The sequence below is a fragment of the Myotis daubentonii genome, chromosome 15, assembly GCF_963259705.1.
Source record: "Myotis daubentonii chromosome 15, mMyoDau2.1, whole genome shotgun sequence".
NCBI lineage: Eukaryota > Metazoa > Chordata > Mammalia > Chiroptera > Vespertilionidae > Myotis > Myotis daubentonii.
In genome coordinates this window covers 38,204,514-38,222,155 of record NC_081854.1, presented here as the reverse complement: position 1 = coordinate 38,222,155, position 17,642 = coordinate 38,204,514, and the positions used below count along the sequence as shown (strand labels likewise).

Genomic DNA, 17,642 nt, shown 5'->3' with positions numbered 1-17,642 from the left:
AGGGACAGTGAAACATCTCTTTGGGGATCAGCATTCCTTTAGATATCAACACCATAACCCCTTCTGAGCTCCTCTTGAAGGACTGTCCACTGGGACATGCTCAGGGGTCCTCTAATCACTGGAGAAGCATGTATCCTCGAGAGAAAGTTTTCAAGTCTATGATCATAGCCAACAAGAGACCAAGATGTTGAGTGACCCCTGTTTGGTTTAAGAAGAGAGCATTAGCACAAAGTAACAGATGGAATCCAACTTGGGCTCAATTATTTTGTAAAGCTTTTTGTTTATTTGACCTCTCCTGACCCAGGAAATAATTCTAACCAATCAGTGCTGGCTCCCTTTGACCCTGGGGTCTGGTTGCTTTACAGCTGATGACAGCGGGGTCACACTGCTACCACATCTGAATTAATCCTCAGCTCCAGCGCTGCGTGCTGTTCTCTGGCAAGGTTGTATTTCTTCATTAGCTATTCCCAGGGCCTTGGGAGTCCCAGAGGATGTCAGAGTACATTAATTTTTATCATAACATGGAATCTTTCAGGTCTGAATGGCAGCACAGCTGTCAGGGGCTTTCTGAACTCTGTTACAGCTCCATATATCTCTAGGCAAGGAAATTTACAAAATGTATGAGATGTTTTATTGTTTGAGTGACTTGACCATGCGCTTAAGCACATTCCCCAACTAATTTTTTTCCCTATTGTCTCTGTAAGTTCACCTCTGCCACCCCACATTGAAACCCCCTTCCTACATGTAACTGTGTGAGGTATGTTTTAAATAAAGTCTCTGCATAATAATAATGAAATGATCATTAGGTACTTATACTATTCTACAAATAGATATAAAAATGAATGTTCCCAACATTCTTTCAGCAGTATTTATGCATCCATGATATCATGAGTTTGTAAATAGTGTCTTCTAATGCTTTATATTGCTTCATGTCCACAAAATATACTTTTAATTTGAAGGAATGCCAATGCCTTTCTAGAAAGGCTAGTTATTTCTTTATTGCCTCCCCCCCCTCCCCCTTCTTTCCAGTGGAGTAGAATGCTTTCAGGAATGCATGTTATTTGGAGAGGAAGCCCGGGTATAATTTTAACAGAAGTGCTGTCAACAAATGCCAGCTTTCGCCTATGCTCAAGACCCTGTACTGGACACTGTGGCATGGACCTAAGAACCTTCCCACAAGGAAATACTTGTCAAAGGGAGAAGGCGGCATTTTCAGTTGTAAGAGTAAATGTGTTTTCAGTAGGCATACCAAGTCATTTACTGCCAGCTCTAGTCCCTCCCTCAAGTTTCCTGGATAATTTCAATTTCTTAGTAGGGGATGTGTTTTTTAAGGCCACACGGACTGTTCATTTAGTGACTCCCACTGCCCGGCAGCCTAACTATATCAGCTTGTGAGCCATAGGGCTCAGTTCCCCAAAGTTTACAGATCACCATTCACACTTAAAATGTTTACTGGCCAATATTCTACTTACTATAATACATGCCATTTTTTAAAACCCCAGATCAGAGCAGCTACCCCACTTAGTGGATATTTGTGCAAAGGATGAGGTTGAGAAAGATAGATGAGTTGGTTCCCAGTGCATTTTTTAACATTAAATACAGGTGGTCCTTCAATATGACAAAAATTAGGCAAGTGGCATGTATTGTGGAGAGTGGTGGCATAGAGACAGGTATGGGTTTTTAAAAAAGTACTGACTGCATGCAGTGCTTTAAAAATCAAAATGATAGTGAACTTAATAGGTGTGAACAGAGATGCAGAGAATAGGTGTGAACAGAGATACAGAGAGCTTTCACAGGTGATATTTAACTTTCAGGGGTTCAGTGATTCAGCATCTTCTATTGTCTGTCATGTACGGTGCTAGGTGTGGGAGCAAAGGAGGGGCTGTCCTTCAGAGGTGTCTAGTCCATTGTTGTGACTTCCTGTATTTTGTGATGGGAGAACTGAGGGTCATAGACACAAATTCCCTCTGCTCTCAGACAGGCCAACCCCAGCTCTCCCCATCCACCAGCCTCTTCCCTTCATTTGCATGAATAATGTTCACATTCTCTGCATTCCCTTGTGGAGTTTTCTAAACTCCAATTTGGCCTCCCCAGATTTTTTACATATCACAAGTGAATTTTCTTAGGACCTGACCATGATTCATTTGTCAGATGAACAAATGGGAATGTGCCCAGAGAGACTTGGGTTAATTTGCATTTTCTCAATCTATGGGAGCTATGTTCAAGTGAGGTGACTAGGTTATAAGCATAGTGGAAGTTATTTATTCCTGTTCTTCCCACCTTCCCATCTTTATTGTACTTGTCATTGATTGTCCACTTTATTAAATACTAGTGGCCTGGTGTACAAATTCGTGCACATTGAAGGGAAATTAATTAGAAGAAATATTTTAATATTGCTTTTCGCCCTTTCTCTATAATAGAAGTGTCAACCAAATTCACGATTGACAATGACAGATTGAAACACATGTGTGAGGTTGGTGCCAGCGAGAGTTTTAAATGTATCACACATAAGCTAGTCAACTTAGCCTTTTATCCTATATAATAAAAGCCTAGGTGGTGTCACGCACTCGTGTGATGTCATCACAAGATGGCCACCACAAGATGGCTGCCACAAGATGGCCAGCAGGGGAGAGCAGTTGTGGGCGATCAGGCTGGCAGGGGAGGGCAGTTGGGAGCAAACAGGCCTGCAAGGGAGGGAAGTTGTGGGCAATCAGACCGGCAGGGTGGGCAGTTGGGGGTGAACAGGCCAGCAGGGGAGGGCAGTTGGATGTGACCAGGCCGGCGGGGGAGGGCAGTTGAGGGAGACCAGGCCTGCAGGGGAGGGCAGTTGGGGGGACCAGGCCTTAGGAGATGGCAGTTGAGGGCCATCAGGCCTGCAGGGGAGGGCTATTGGGGATGATCAGGCTGGCAAGGGAGAGCAGTTGAGGTGATAAGGCCAGCAGGAAAGCAGTTAAGTGTCAATCAGGCCGGCAGGGGAGAAGTTAGGGGGCGATCAGGCTGGCAGGCAGAAGCAGTTAGGGACAATCAGGCAGGCCGGCAGGCAGATGAGCTGTTAGTAGCCAGCAGTCCTGGATTATGAGAGGGATGTCTGACTGTCACATGTGGGATCGGGCCTAAACCGGCAGTCAGACATCCCCCAAGGGGTCCCAGATTGGAGAGGGTGCAGGCCAGGCTGAGGGATACCCTCCCCCCTCCCCCCCCACCCCCCGCATGAATTTTGTGCATGATACCCATCTCTAGTAGATATAGAATAAACTTGCTTAATTAGACCTGCTTTCTGATTTAGCTAAACTTTTTCCAGCCCAGTGAAGCACCCCAACTCCTCTTTCAGGTAATTGTTGGCAACACAGCAGTAAATACCAACATGAAGCAGATTATTATTGTAGATCACGCAGGGAGAACAAAGAGTAAAATATTTAACTGCAGCAGTGTTTGACTATATTCTGCGCAATGAGAAAACCTGAGGTCATTTTCAAGGTCCACGATTTCTTACTTCTTTTCAGTTGGGTCAAGTTTCTAAACTTTCTAAATCTCTGTTTTTCGGCTAATGAAAAGAAAATAGGATTCTACCAAGTCTCCTATCTACCTACTCCAGGACTTCTGAGAGGATCAAATGAGATGAGGTGTAGGAAAATGTTTCACAGACATTTGGTTAAAGTGTAAAATGTTTGCACCTGGCTATAAAGCAAGTCATGTTCCTGGGCTGAAGAAACTCCAAGGAGGCTAGTCGCTAGGGAAAGGAAGCTGGGTGTTGCCCCGTGATGTCATTACCTAGTGCCCACAGTGACCATTTCCGGGCTGGTCTGGGCTTGTGGCCACGTTTTGGGGTCTCGGCAGCATCGGCTGTGATTTGGTGGGGTGTCACTCCAGGGTGGTGGTGGGGCCTGTGTCCCACTTGGTGGAAGCCAAGTGTTGCTTTGTTGGTGCTGGGTCTGTAGTGCCGTTTCTTTGTAAATGGCCAGTGTGTGTCTTGGCAGCTTCTGGGTTGAGCGTCTTCCCCCTGGTGGTCAGTGCGCAGCATAGTGACTGGTTGGATGGTTGAAGGGACACTTAGCATATTAGCCATATATATATATATATATATATATATATATATATATATATATATATATATATATATATATATATATATATAGATTCCCAGAACAGAGGGCAATAAAGTTCCCATGTAAAGGGCAGGAGAAAAAAATGGGAACAACTATAATTGTAGCATTATTGAAATATTATGCCAGTTGGATTTAGTGTCATTGGTGGCATAATTATCAAATTGATGCACTTTTCCTAGAAAGCCCTCTTAAAAGAGTATGATGTAGGTAGGTGTACTCCTGATATACATTTGCCCCCATTCAGAATAAATGAGCTTGAGATTTTGCTGCCAGGGATGCCTATGATGGAATGGGAAAGTATAATCAAGGTAATGGACATGAGGCAAAAATTTAAGGAAATAACAAAGAGTGTTTCCATTTTCTGTTAAGTGTATATACTGATGTTCTGGAATTCACTATAAGAAGTTGTAAATGGTGCATGAAATGAAAAATTCTTGGTGGTCTCCAGGGTATACAGCCAGTGCTCCGCTCTATTCCTGCTGATTGTTTTGGATTATTTTCTCTATTCCAATTTAAAAACAAAGTGTGGCTAGGTTATCTTGACAGCAGAATACACTCTGAGTTAATTATTATTTTAATACTGGATGGTGTCCCTCACATTCTCTAAATATGTGGAGCCTTTACAATTTAGAAACATAGCTGGGTGGTCACTGGCCACCTAAGCTGATGTTGGTTTTACGTGTTCGTGTTTCTCTTGTGTTATTTGCTTTATTTCCTTGCACACTTATTCAGAAGCCTATCTCCCAGAGATATTCAGTAACTGCATGGGAAACAATATATAGGTATTTTATAAATGTTGGAGAAAATTATATACATATTTTATATCTCTGAGTTATTGATGGGTATCATGTTCCAAAGTATAGCTCAATCCCTAGGAAAATGGCAGCTGAGAAAAAGAAAATGGTCTGATTTAGGTACCATCTCTCCCAGGGCCAGTGCTAGGCACTTACCATTTCTCTCTAATTCTCACAACCATCAAACAAGCTGGCTATTATTATTCCCTTTTATCATTATTATCATTGTGAGTTTGAGAGGCTAATTACATATTTTTTCCCTGGTACATTACAGCAAATATGGACTTTTTAAAAAGCTTGCCTATATGCCATCTAAAATCCTCCTCCTGAGTTTTGCTAGTGTCATGCACCATGCATGTTGGGCATTGTGGTCTTGGTTTTGGTGATTGCTGGAGTGTAGGGAACCTTCCCTGGGCTTGAGGTCACTGTAGAAGAGAATTGTTACATTAAGCTTTATGCTGCCATCTTTGAGTTCAAAATAAACCTGCCCGAGCTAGTTAAGCAGAATGCACCTTGGAATTCTATAATCTTTCTCCCCTCCTTTCCTGGGAGAAGAATACAACTGACCACCAGAAACAGTTGCTTTGGGCATTTTGGGTCCTTAGGCCCTTTCTATTGAATTTCAGAGTATTTCCAAATAGTATGAATGCTTGTTACTCCCTTGAGAAGTGCCCCAGATGGTATGACATTCTGTTTCAGGGAGAAATTGAAAAGTGTTTCCCTTTATATAACATTCTACTTAGCTCATTCTTTTGTTGTGTTTGAAATGGAATTCCCAAGAGCCACAATTGTGTAAACATTGCTGGGGTGTGTATTTAACCTGTGAAAGTCTGTCTTATTATTTTTTTTGGGGGGGGAGCATGTTACAATTTTATTTACAAATCTTCACTGTAACTCAATGCCATGATGTTTGCTACTGCTTCTCACAGACTGTTTTAAAGTACACTTCTAAGTTCTCATGTTTGAAATTATGTATTTGATTCATAGGTTCCTTGAGTCATAATGGGCTGATCTTATCTCCAAAGCATAAATAACTGTCTTTATGATCAGTTAGACCCAAATCAACTTCCCCCCTCCTCCTTATGCCTTTTTTTTTTTTTTTTTTTTTTTTAGGGAATAATATATTGTAAAACATGGCTATGTAATGGCCTATAGACCAAATGTCATTGGCAAAATAGCATTGATTCAGATGTATCCATTCAGGAATGTACAGAAGGCTTCTTACCATATGCGAGACCTTGGGCGAACAAAGACCTCTCTCCTGGTGGACATTGATTGTTGCATAATGGCAGAAACAACATTTGTACATGTAGCACGTGATAGAAAAAGTATTAAATAATGTAGGAATGGACACACCCCAGGTAGAATGGAAAACCAAGCCTTCTGGGAGATGCTACAACTCAGAAGTTGATGTTCAATAAACACTCGGGCATGCTGGAGTTGGGTTGTTGCCAGTTACTGATGAGCATTCAGAGTAGTCAGTAGGGTTGAGAATGGCAGTGGACATTTGTGGAGGAAACTAATGGGACCCTGTCATCCTTCCTCCCCCACTCATTTACTAGTAGCTTGTTGTATTGGTAGTGACTAGAAGGTTAGGGAACTTGGGAAATAGCCAGTTTTCTTGCTCATGCAGCTATCTGTTGGTAGTAAGTCAAAGGATCTTTGTTTGTGTCTGTCTTTCTGTCAATCACTATCATCAGCCTTGATAAAGGTATAGAGAAATGTTTGGGAAGTTCAAAAGAGGGAGATATTGCTTATTTTCCAGATGAGGTTCAAGGATTCTTTGAGGAAGGAAATGTCTTCTGAGTAACCCTTAGGAGATGGAGAAGGTTGTGACATGTAGAATGAAGGGTGACAAAGTGAAGGATCCTGGTGATAGAGTGAAGGATCCTGGTGATCTGTCTGAGTGGGAAACTAAAGTAACACAAGAATTCATAGAGCAGGGATCAGAAGGCAATGTGATAAAAGTGTCATGAGTTTTTATACTGTCCAGAAATCTCCATTCCTGTCATCACTGTGGATGAGAGTCCGATTGGAGATAGGCTGAAGTTCAAGCATTCTAACCCATTCTGACTTCTTTGTCACCTAATAGCACTGCTGCTCATAGCTGTGCAGGGTGTGCACTGACAACTCCAGGGATGCCTACCAGGGAGACCACTATCTGTGTTCAACCCCTCGGCCTGCAGCAGTATGCCTTCCTGTTGTCGTGTTTTAATGCCTATCTGTTTTCATGGCAAAGAATAGAGTTCAGTGGCAAATGTTCCTAGTTTTGAATTCTGGCTCCTTCAATTCCTGGCAGGAAACCTTTTTGAAGCTTAATTTTCTCATCTGTGAAATAGTGATGATCTCTATCTTATGGGTTTCTATGATGATTAAAATAGATTGGTGACATACCAAGACCTATCAACAATGTTTTCTCAAACTGAGATCATATGAATGCTCCAAGCAAGGCAAAGTTCTATAGATTTTCTAGGCCTGTGTGATCAGTTTCACAGGCATGCACTGAAAATTCTCTATGACCAAAGTCTCAGGGTCAGTTTTATATCATGACAAAGCTGCAGACTGCCCCTCTCCTGTTACAACATTTATAAGTAGGTTATAAAATTACATAAGAGAGGATTTTTGTGATTGATCAGAACATTCAGAGAATCTTCTCCAAGACAAGCTTCATAAGTTGCCTATGGAATTGTGTAGATACTAAATGTTTTACCAATTCAGATAAGGAGCCATTCCTTTGGTTGGGTGATCCAGGGGATTCCACAGGAGAGGTGGGATGGTCAGCATGAGTCCCGTACACATGGACAAGTATTCTCTAATCTCTACAATGTTAGGTTTACCTAATGGAATTTTAAAATTTTCTTCTCTTCTAAGTTATTCTCCTGGAACTCAGAGCAAGGCACATTGTCAATAGTCCATGCATATTTTACTTGAGTTTCATGAAATTCAGCAGTTTGCATCATGTGTCAGGTGCAAGGTGCTCTGCAAGTCACTCCTGAGTTGTGGAGACCAATCAGGCCCGATTGCTGTAGTCCTACTGGGTGTAGTTGATACACTAGAGAAACACAAAGCACTACTGTTTCTCTCCATATTTAAAGTTAAGGTACATTTTATATATAGAAAATTTACCTCTTTTATTATACAGTTCTGGGAGTTGTGACAAACATACAGTCATGGACTCACCACAACCAAAATACAGAGCAGTTCCATAGCTCCTCCCCCAAATTTTCCCTTTGCCCCCTTGTAGTAATTCCTGCCTCTTACACCCAGCCCCTGGCAACCATTGATTTTTTTCTGTCCCTAGAGTTTGCCTTCTCCAGAATGTTATATAAATGGAAGAATTTGGTATGTAGGTTTTTGAATCTGGCTTCTTTTACATAGCATGATGCATGTATTAGTTATCAGATGCTGCTAAATTATCCCCCAAACTTAGTGACTTAAAACAGCAAACATTTATTACCTCACTCTATTAGTTTTCTCTTGCTTTTGTAATAAATTACCACAAATGTATTGGCTTAAAACAATACATATTCAGGGTGTAAGAATACATATGTCAATCAGTGTTTTATAACATAATAAAAATAATATTATAAATAAATCTGCTAATTTGATAGGTTGAAATTATCTTTTTCAATATTTGCACTGGTGGGGTCCCTTGGCCTGGCCAAAACCGGCTCTCCGACATCCCCCAAGGGGTCCAGGATTGTGAGGGGTGGTTCTCGGGTGACACACCCTGGAATAGGGCTCCCTCCTCTCTGGTTCCAGGTGAGTCACCCAAGAACCGCAGCTACCAAGTCACGGCAGTTCGGCAGCTCCTGTGTTGAACGTCTGCCTCCTGGTGGTCAGTGCACATAATAGCTACTGGTCTGCTGGTTGGCCAGTTGCTTAGGCTTTTATATATATAGATGATGTTTTTAACTTGGCCCCAGTATTCATAATGAGTCCAGTAAGAGTGAAGGCAGAGCTGGCAAGGCCAGGTATGGGCTATTGCAGTGACCAAATCTAAAGATATCGAACAAGAAATGTGGAATAACATTGTCTTAGCTTGGGTTCCCTAGATATCAAGCCTGGGATGGGGATGTTTGCTCTGATGATTTATTGGGCAAGTGCTCTCAAGAGAAGGAGGAGAGAAATAGGTTATTTAAACTGGAAACTAGTTTCAGCCTGATCCTATAGGGAGCTCTGGAGAAAGAATTATAGAGTTGGTTCTCTTCTTTTCAGAGAGTACCTGGCTGTAGGGCATGACTTTCCAGATGTGATGATGCCCATCAATCAGGGACAATTTTCTGGAGAAGTCAGTGCTCATAGCAGTTGGGAATAGGTACACTGGACCTGTAAATCAGAGCTAGGCAGAACATCATAACACCCACTTCATTGGCAATGTAAAGGACTGGACAGAATATTAAGTTAGTGCTCACAGAGGTTGGGAATGGGTACACTGGACATGTAAATCAGAACTAGACAGAACATCATAACAACCACTTCATTGGAAATATAAAGGACTAGACAAAGTATTAAAGAGACCCTGAAAGGTCTAGAGATATTGGCACTGATCAGTCATAGAGACTATGGGAGAAGATGTGATAGCAAATGTTTCCTTTTTTAAAAAAAATATTTTTATTTATTTCAGAGAGGGAGGGATAGAAACATCATTAGTGAGAGAGAATCATTGATCGGTTGCCTCCTGCACCACCCTTCCCTCTCCCCCCACCCCCCAAACTGGGCATGTGCTCTTGACCAGAATCGAACTTGAGACCCTTCAGTCTGCAGGTCGAGCCAATGCTCTGTCTACTGAGCCAAATTACCTAGGTCAGAGCGTTTCTTTTTTTTTTTTTTAAGTTTTTATTGATTTTTAGAGAGAGGAAAGGAGAGAGAAATAGAAACATTGATGAGAGAGAAACATAGATCAGCTGCCTCCTGCACACCCTCCACTTGGGATCTAGCCTATAAACAGGCAGCAAATGTTTCCTCGGTGTTTACATTAGGAGACTGGTTAGAGAATATCTCCCATTGCAGAAATAAGAACATTTCTAATGGTGGAAAACTTGGAGAGAAGATAAAGAGTTTAGATTTGGGATAGTAGGAAAGAGATTCTGTTACTTCAGGATATAGGGGCTGGAGCTGTGGGTGAGAAGTTGGCCATCTTAAAGGATGAAATTGCTCTAGGGAACGGTTTTGAGACCCACTCAAAGGAGGTTGAAAATGGAACTCTGGGTAGCTGAGGAAGGGCTGGAGGAGGCAGAAGATGAGGCAGTGGTGGCATTAGGAGGAGGTCCAAGATTAGATGTATCTCAGAAACTGAGATGGGAAAGGGGTCCAGGACTCAGGGAGGAAGGAGTGGGTCTTTTGCGACAGAGGTCTAATCTCAACGGAAAGGAAGTTTTGGATGTAGAGCTTGTGAAGCCTTTGCTCTCCAAGCAGCTTTGATAGACTTTGGATGGTGATGAGACAGACTTCAGTTGTCTTGGTGAAAAGAAGTGCAGTTGGGTAAGGAAAGAGGTTGCCATAAAAGGGAAAGGAGAGGCTGGTACCCCTTGAAAGAGCCCCATTGTCAAGGTGACATTTCTTGCCAGCACTCTTTCCTGTCTATCTTCCTTTCTCTCTCTTTTTCCTCCACTTTCTTTCCTGATTTTCTCCAAACTCATGGTCAGGAAAACCTGACTAGCCCATTAGACAGCAAGAATGAACCCGTGGAGAGGGAGAGATTGAAAAGGCCAGAAGAGAGGGACAGTCAATGGATGGGAATCTTGAGGGGCTGTACACCAGAAACTAATATTATAGTACATGTCAATTATACCCTAATTAAATGGGAAAAAGAAGGGGGAGTGGGAAGATAACATAGAGATCAGCTATCTAAGGGCCAGTAGGCGACAATCTTTGGACTAGGACCCTCTTTTGTTTGTTATCATCATTCAGTGCTCTTCCCAGTGAGAAGTACCACCTAAGACCACTCTGGATAGAAGCTTGGCCAATTGTCATGCCCATGGATAACAAGCAGAGCTTCCCATTGGTAAATTATTAGAATCCCACCCTCCTTATTCTTGAGTAGTTGTTCTCTGGCCCAAAGAAATGTTTTGGCCCTCAAGGATGCAATTGATTACTACTTTCTAAACATCACCCCCAGCTGCTCAGAGAAGGTGCTGGGTCCACTCAATAAAGAGATAGGAGCTTTCTCCATGGTAGTTCAGAAACACAGAGAGCAGGTACAAAGGTGCACGTGTGTGTGCACGCACGCGCGCGCGTGCACACACACACACACACACACGCACACACACACACACACACCTATTAGAATCTCCTGTGCTATTCACGCAAGACAACCCTTCCTGTCCTCACTCACCTCTCACAGATTAGAATCCACCAAAGAAGAAAAATATCAGTCCCTGAAAGTGCTAATAGCATCAGCTTTGGAATCCAAATGATACTGTTTTTGTTTCCATTCTAGATTTATTGAATTTTCCTTTGATATTTTGTAAATATTAATCATATCAGAGCCTTTTGAATTGCAATGGCTTATAGTCAAAACTGAGCAAAATGTACCATTTGAATAATAAAAACCTCATTAAAGCGAGGCTAAAGGAATTCTTTTCCTTTTGTACAAACCAATTAAGTGTCTTTTCAACTAGAAAAAAAAAGTCTAGCACTTTATAGTTTCAGATTCCATAAGCCTGTTTTTAATTAATGGAGGTGACAAGTTTTAGGTACAGGGTACATATTTTGCTTCTGGTGTTGTGCAGTTAACATGAATAAAGGGTATTAAAATTTGGTGAAACAGGAAAGGGTGTTTGTGTCCTCCAGGCTGAGGTCTTTGGTAAGCAAGTTTTTTGTTTTTTTTTTTTACTTGATTCAGTTTGCATTTTCTTGACAAAATGCACAGGCAGGGATAAAGGTGTTATGAAGAGGTTATGGTGCCAAAATTCCAAATTCCCAGGCCTGTCTTAAAGACAGGGAAATGCTGAAAAAATAGCTTAGAAGAGTTTTATTTTCTCTTGCAGACAAAAGGGAAGGGTAGAGACAGAAGAAGTGATAGTGACTTAATCTGGTCAGTATTTTACAGGATAATGGGGCTTAGCTCCTCTTTCTTCTGCTGTTGGATTTTAAGGCACTTCTAGTTTATATACGTTTTACAGTTCTAGCTCAAATATAATTATGACTCATCCTTATGAGTAAACTTTTATATATATGTTGAGTATTTTCTTAGGAAAGAAACTTAGAAACTTGTCTTAGTTTGCTAGAGCTGGTATAACAAATTACCACAAGTTTGATGACCTAAAATAAGAGAAACTTAGCCTATCAAAGTTCTGGAGGCCAGATGTCCAAAATCAGGGTGTCGGCAGTGTTGGTTCTTTCTCGATGCTCTGAGGGAGAGTCCATTCAGTGCCTGTCTCCCAGCTTCTGGTGCAGGATGGCAATCAGTGGCATTCCTTGGCTTTTAGATGCAACACTGCAGTCTCTGCCTTGGCCCTCATATATCCTTCTCTGGAGTCACCTGCCTGGCTCTTCTTTTGTAAGGACACTTGCATTGGTTAGTTCCACCTTAATACAGGATGATCTCATCTCATGATATGAATTTAATTACATTTGCCAAGATCCTTTTCCCAAATAAGGCAACATTCACAGGTTCCTAGTGGACATATCTATTAGGGTCCATCATTTAACCCCCTACAGAAGCAGTGGTATATCATAGGGTTATAAGAGGCTGTGCCCCATATGTAGGCAAAATGGGGGAGCATGATTTGTAGAGAATTCAAAACCAATAATAAAACTGACTAAAGGTTGCTGTGTTTTATTATGATCATACAGTGGCAATTCTAAACATTATCAGTGATAAACTATTTCTCTCTCAAGGTGTGAACTGTTGCCTCAGCACTGCCCCCTATGTACTCTCGGAAACAGGATGACTGAATGAAATAATGTGAAGTTTTCTAATTCTTATGATAATATATTTTCAACTTAATATATAGAGTACAGGAATGTAATCACCAAGTTTATACAAAATAAAAAAGATAATATAAATAAATCTGCTCATTTAATAGAGAAAATCTTATTTACAATTTTGCTACAAGTAGAGTTTAACATGTTTCATCTTGTATTGCTTACTTTGTAATCTACTTTTATAAAATTTTAAAATGTCATTATCCATACTTCCACAGGACTCAGAAGTTTTATTATTGATTTGTAAGCATTCTTTATTTATTAAAATTATAGGTCCTTTATAGCATTGCACGAATTTGTCATTGTTCCTTTTTACTTTATTTAGATAACATTATTTTAGTTTTTAGAGTGTTTCCTTTATTTATTTTTTAATACGTTTTTATTGATTTCAGAGAAAGGAAGAGAGAGAGATAGAAACATCAGTGATGAGAGAGAAACAATGAATTGTTGCTCCCTGCATGCCCCCCACTGGGGATCAAGCATGAAACCAGGCATGTGCCCTGATCAGGAATCAAACTGTTGACCTTGTGGTGCATGGGACAATGCTCAATCCACTGAGCCAAATGGGCCGGTCTATGCTTCCCTTTATTACATACCAATGTTTGTTTTTAAAAATTCATGACTCTGGTTACAGTCTTTTATGAGGTTGAAACAAAATCAGATTGTTAGAAAAAGTAATAGCTCTATGAAAAGTTTCTATAAAGGAACATTGGCTTTCTAAAAATAAAAATACAGGAAATTATTTTACTTTCTATATCACATAGGAAATATTACCTGCAAGCCATTGGTGTGGAATTTGAACTGTATAAGAAAGCATCACCCTCAAATACCAGCTCCCATAATTTCCAGGATTTGGAAACTCAAAGACCTTGGTGATTTGTCTGAAACAGACAAAATTCGGACCTTTAAACTTATCATCCAGTACTCCTCTAAAACCCTACCCTATCTCTTTTTCTCTTGTTTTATTTGTTAGCCAAATTCCCAAATGCTTTTTTTCTATCAAGCATTTAGTTGATTCTATTGTTTCTTATTATAAAGATATCATCTGTTAATTATGGGGAAAAGATGAAGAAAATATGAATGAACTCAGAAAGAAAACAATTGAAGACACATTGGATTCTGTGGTAGCAGTTAGACATGAGCAGAGCAAGGACCCTGGGCCAGGTACAGGAGGTCACCAGGGTGGAGAGCCCCAGGTGCCTAGCAGAACTGGGAAAACAAGGACCTTGGCCCCAGGACAACCTTTCCTCCCCTTGCATATCGGTGGGGTGGCCATGTGGTTTAGACCCCCTGACCTTTCATATCACTGGTCATGTGCTTCAGACCTTCCCCTCACCTTTCCTCCCCTGGTAGGTCCCTAGTTATGTGGTAGACACCCTTGGAGAGGAACAAGGGGCCAACGAGTGGCCTCATGTGACTCCCATACAAGCCCTTGCACAACCATTCCCTTAATCTAGGGAATTGACTCCTAGGGACAAAATCTAGGCTTCAGTTGTGTTTCAACTCCAGGCCCAGAAATGCAGCAACACCAGACAAGCGATGCCATGGCTGACATCAGAACAAGCTGCATCGACTAATGACCCCCTACCCTAGTGCTGACCAATCATTGGAGACCATGACCTTGATTTCATATACCTGGAAAGCTGATGAATATTCTATTGAGATTCTCCCCTAGGACCTCCCCTAAAATCCCCAGCTTTAATAGCTCTTAGGACTGAGGACCCAGATGCTATCACTCTCTAAACCTACTGGAATTTTTTTTTTGAGTATACTTTGCTTTATTTCTCCTAAGCTTCAAGCACCATTCCTTTGCCTCTATAACTTGTAAGGCTCACTTCTCTCTATGACTTTCTAAACATACTTTTTCTTACAGTTTGAGTCTTGGTTCTGAATTCTTTCTTAGCCAAAACTCAAGCACCAAGGTTGCTGAATCAAGGTCTAATACCAGTGCCGTTTTCTCCACCTACATTTCCACCCACCCCTAAAGATAACTACTGTTAACATTTTTGTGTATACTTCATTACCACTGTGTGTGTGCTCTGTGCATGTGTGTGATCATATAATAGTATATATTTTGTTTTTTATCATGAAGGTTTTACCAGGGTCAATAGATTTGTTTATTTGTTATTTTAATGGCTGCATAGTTTCCTATAATATACATATATTCAAATTCATTTAATGATTTCCCAATTGTATATTTCATTTAATTCTAATATGTTGTTTTTATGTTGCAATTACTACACTGGGTAGCCTTGAATATATTTCTTTATAAAATTCTTATTAGTACCTTAGGATGATTTCCCACAAGTACAGTTTCTTTAAAACGATTTAGGATTTTTATTCACAGGAAAAGCTTACTTAATATTTTTAAAATTTTTATTATGAAATAAATATATACCAAATAAAATATTATAAGAGGCCTCCACTTACCTACCTGCAAAGCTCATTTCTAAAATGTAGATTTAATCTTACTTCTAGAAGAAATATACAAACCATATGTACCTGTCTCTTTAGACAGAGCATTTCTACCTTGGTAAGTTTACTGAGCACCTACTAAATACTGGTTCCTACATTCACCTTTTTGCAGCATATTTTTCTTTTGTATTTACTTTAAGGACTATGTTGAAGAAGCTGAGAATTGGAAGAATTAAGAAGCATAGATTCAGCTAGGTGGTAGAATCTAGGTTCCACCCAAGGTGACCAACACAACCTGGTTTGCCCACTACGGCCCTGGTTTTAGCACTGAAAGTCCTGCATCCCAGGAACCCCTTCCTTCCACCAGCAACCCTGGACAGTTGCCAACTCCAAGTCCAAGCCCTTCCCCTTCAGAGTGATTTAAGATGCAGCATTCTGGGATATCCTATTTCCAAGGGACTGGAATCTTGAAGATATCGAATAATTGTTTATTCCTGAGAGAGCATGAGTTATCCTTGATTTTAGAGTGTTTATGCCTATATAATATTGGCTGTTTTATTTTTCAGGTCTCTGCATGTGCTCGTGTGCAACGCAGCGGCTTTCGCTCTACCCTGGAGCCTCACAAAAGATGGTCTGGAGACCACCTTCCAGGTGAACCACCTGGGGCACTTTTACCTGGTCCAGCTCCTTCAGGATGTCTTGTGCCGCTCAGCCCCAGCCCGAGTGGTTGTGGTCTCCTCTGAGTCCCATAGGTGGGTTGGAATTCCATGTTTTGTTCCCTTATCGCCTTCTTGCACCAGCTAATATTCTCCCAAGGCTGTCTTTCTGAAAATAATTTTCATTAGTCCTACTCTGAAAAGTGTGAGTGCACTCAACCCTGCTTTATTTTTCGAGTTTTGTTTTCTTTTTGTGCGATTGTGGGAGATTATTTGGGGTTTTGAGTACAGTGATGTAGATTGTTTTTACAACTCTACTTCAAGCCCCTCATTGATTTTTCTTTGAGATGGAATAATAATTGATTAAATCTGAATGCCTGACCTTTATTGATTTGTCATTCAACAACTTCAACATCTCACCAAGAAGAATGTGCAGTTATTCTAGCAGGAGAAACAATGCAATTAAAGACTGCGCGATGAAATCCAATTGTTTTATAATGAGAAATTAGGGAATTCAATGCAGACATTAGCTGTGTAATTGTAGGAAGGGAAGTACTGTAGTTAGAACATATTAGAAATCTGGCCATGCCTCTTTTGGTTAAAATTTCAATTAAAACATCAGATGGCACTTCTTTTCTATCACCATTAGGAGGATATTCAATTGAGTAAAAAAAAAAAAAAAAAAATTGAAAATTTCATCGTATTTTCAGCATATTTGTTCCTAGAGTTGGATAAACAACTATTTGTCTGAAGAGAAGTACTGGGGAAAGACAAAGGACTTGCTGGGTAAGGCTAGATTTAATGCATGTTAGGGAGATTTTCCTAGTATGGTTGGGAGCTTTCACTCTTAGCAAAGTAGCTGGAAAAATAATTTGCAAGGGCCTGTTTTCCCCCTTCTTCTCCGCTGTAAGTCCTGAAATGTTTTAGTGACCCAGAATGAAGCTTATTTTTAAAATCATGCTTCCATAAAATGTAACCCCTGGGACTTGTAAGAGAGAGACCAGCCAAGGGTTAGTCTGAATCCTTTATCACTCCCAAACACAGGGGCTTAGGGTCTAAGTGACACGCTGCAGAGAGATTTACTTCTCCCATTTTAAATTTATGATGGCTGAAATGAAAGGAAAATGCCAGTAATAATCCTCCCCCGTGTTAAAAGACATGGAGCATCTAGTAATTAGGTGGTAACGAAATCTGGACATCCTTATCTTTGCAAATCACACCAGGTTTGTTAAAGAAAGTGGAGTGGCCCCGTTAAGGCGTGAGGGAGGCCACTGTGGGGGCAGGCGCAGGCAAGCGAGCTCTGGAAATAAATCTGCCAGCCCCAGTCATGTGCCAGATGTGGAGGGCACCACGGGATGTGTTTAAATGAGCTGGTATTTAATGGGAGATTAGGTTGAATTGTCAGCTGCTCTCTTCCCTTTGTAAATCTGTATCTTGAATGGTATTTTATGGGACGTCTTTGTTCTCTCCTGAACTTCAGCAGTGTAATTCGTTCATGCCTTGGAGATCTGATTCTTAATTTCATTTAAAAGTTGAATTGGAAGGAAGGGCCTTGACCCATTTTAGTTTATAGACGAGGCCTTCATGAAGTGTGAGAGGAGTCTCACTCCTGTCAGGTCCTTGGAGCTGGTTTTCTGCTTTCTGATGATCCTTTGCACATATTAAAGGGTATTCTCTCAATATGTTAATTCTCCCACTTTGGTTTGTTTATTACACTTTAATCACCCCCCACAGCACCA

General features: G+C 40.8%; 1 protein-coding gene across 2 annotated transcripts in view; it reads left to right on the top strand.

The window, feature by feature from the left end:
- The window catches only part of WWOX (WW domain containing oxidoreductase), a 930,802-nt gene that overhangs the window by 252,355 nt on the left and 660,805 nt on the right, over positions 1–17,642 (top strand). For both annotated transcript variants that reach the window (XM_059667377.1, XM_059667378.1), the window contains exon 7: positions 15,814–15,999. In XM_059667377.1, the coding sequence (XP_059523360.1) occupies positions 15,814–15,999 (186 nt within the window). The remainder of the gene's footprint in view (positions 1–15,813; positions 16,000–17,642) is intronic.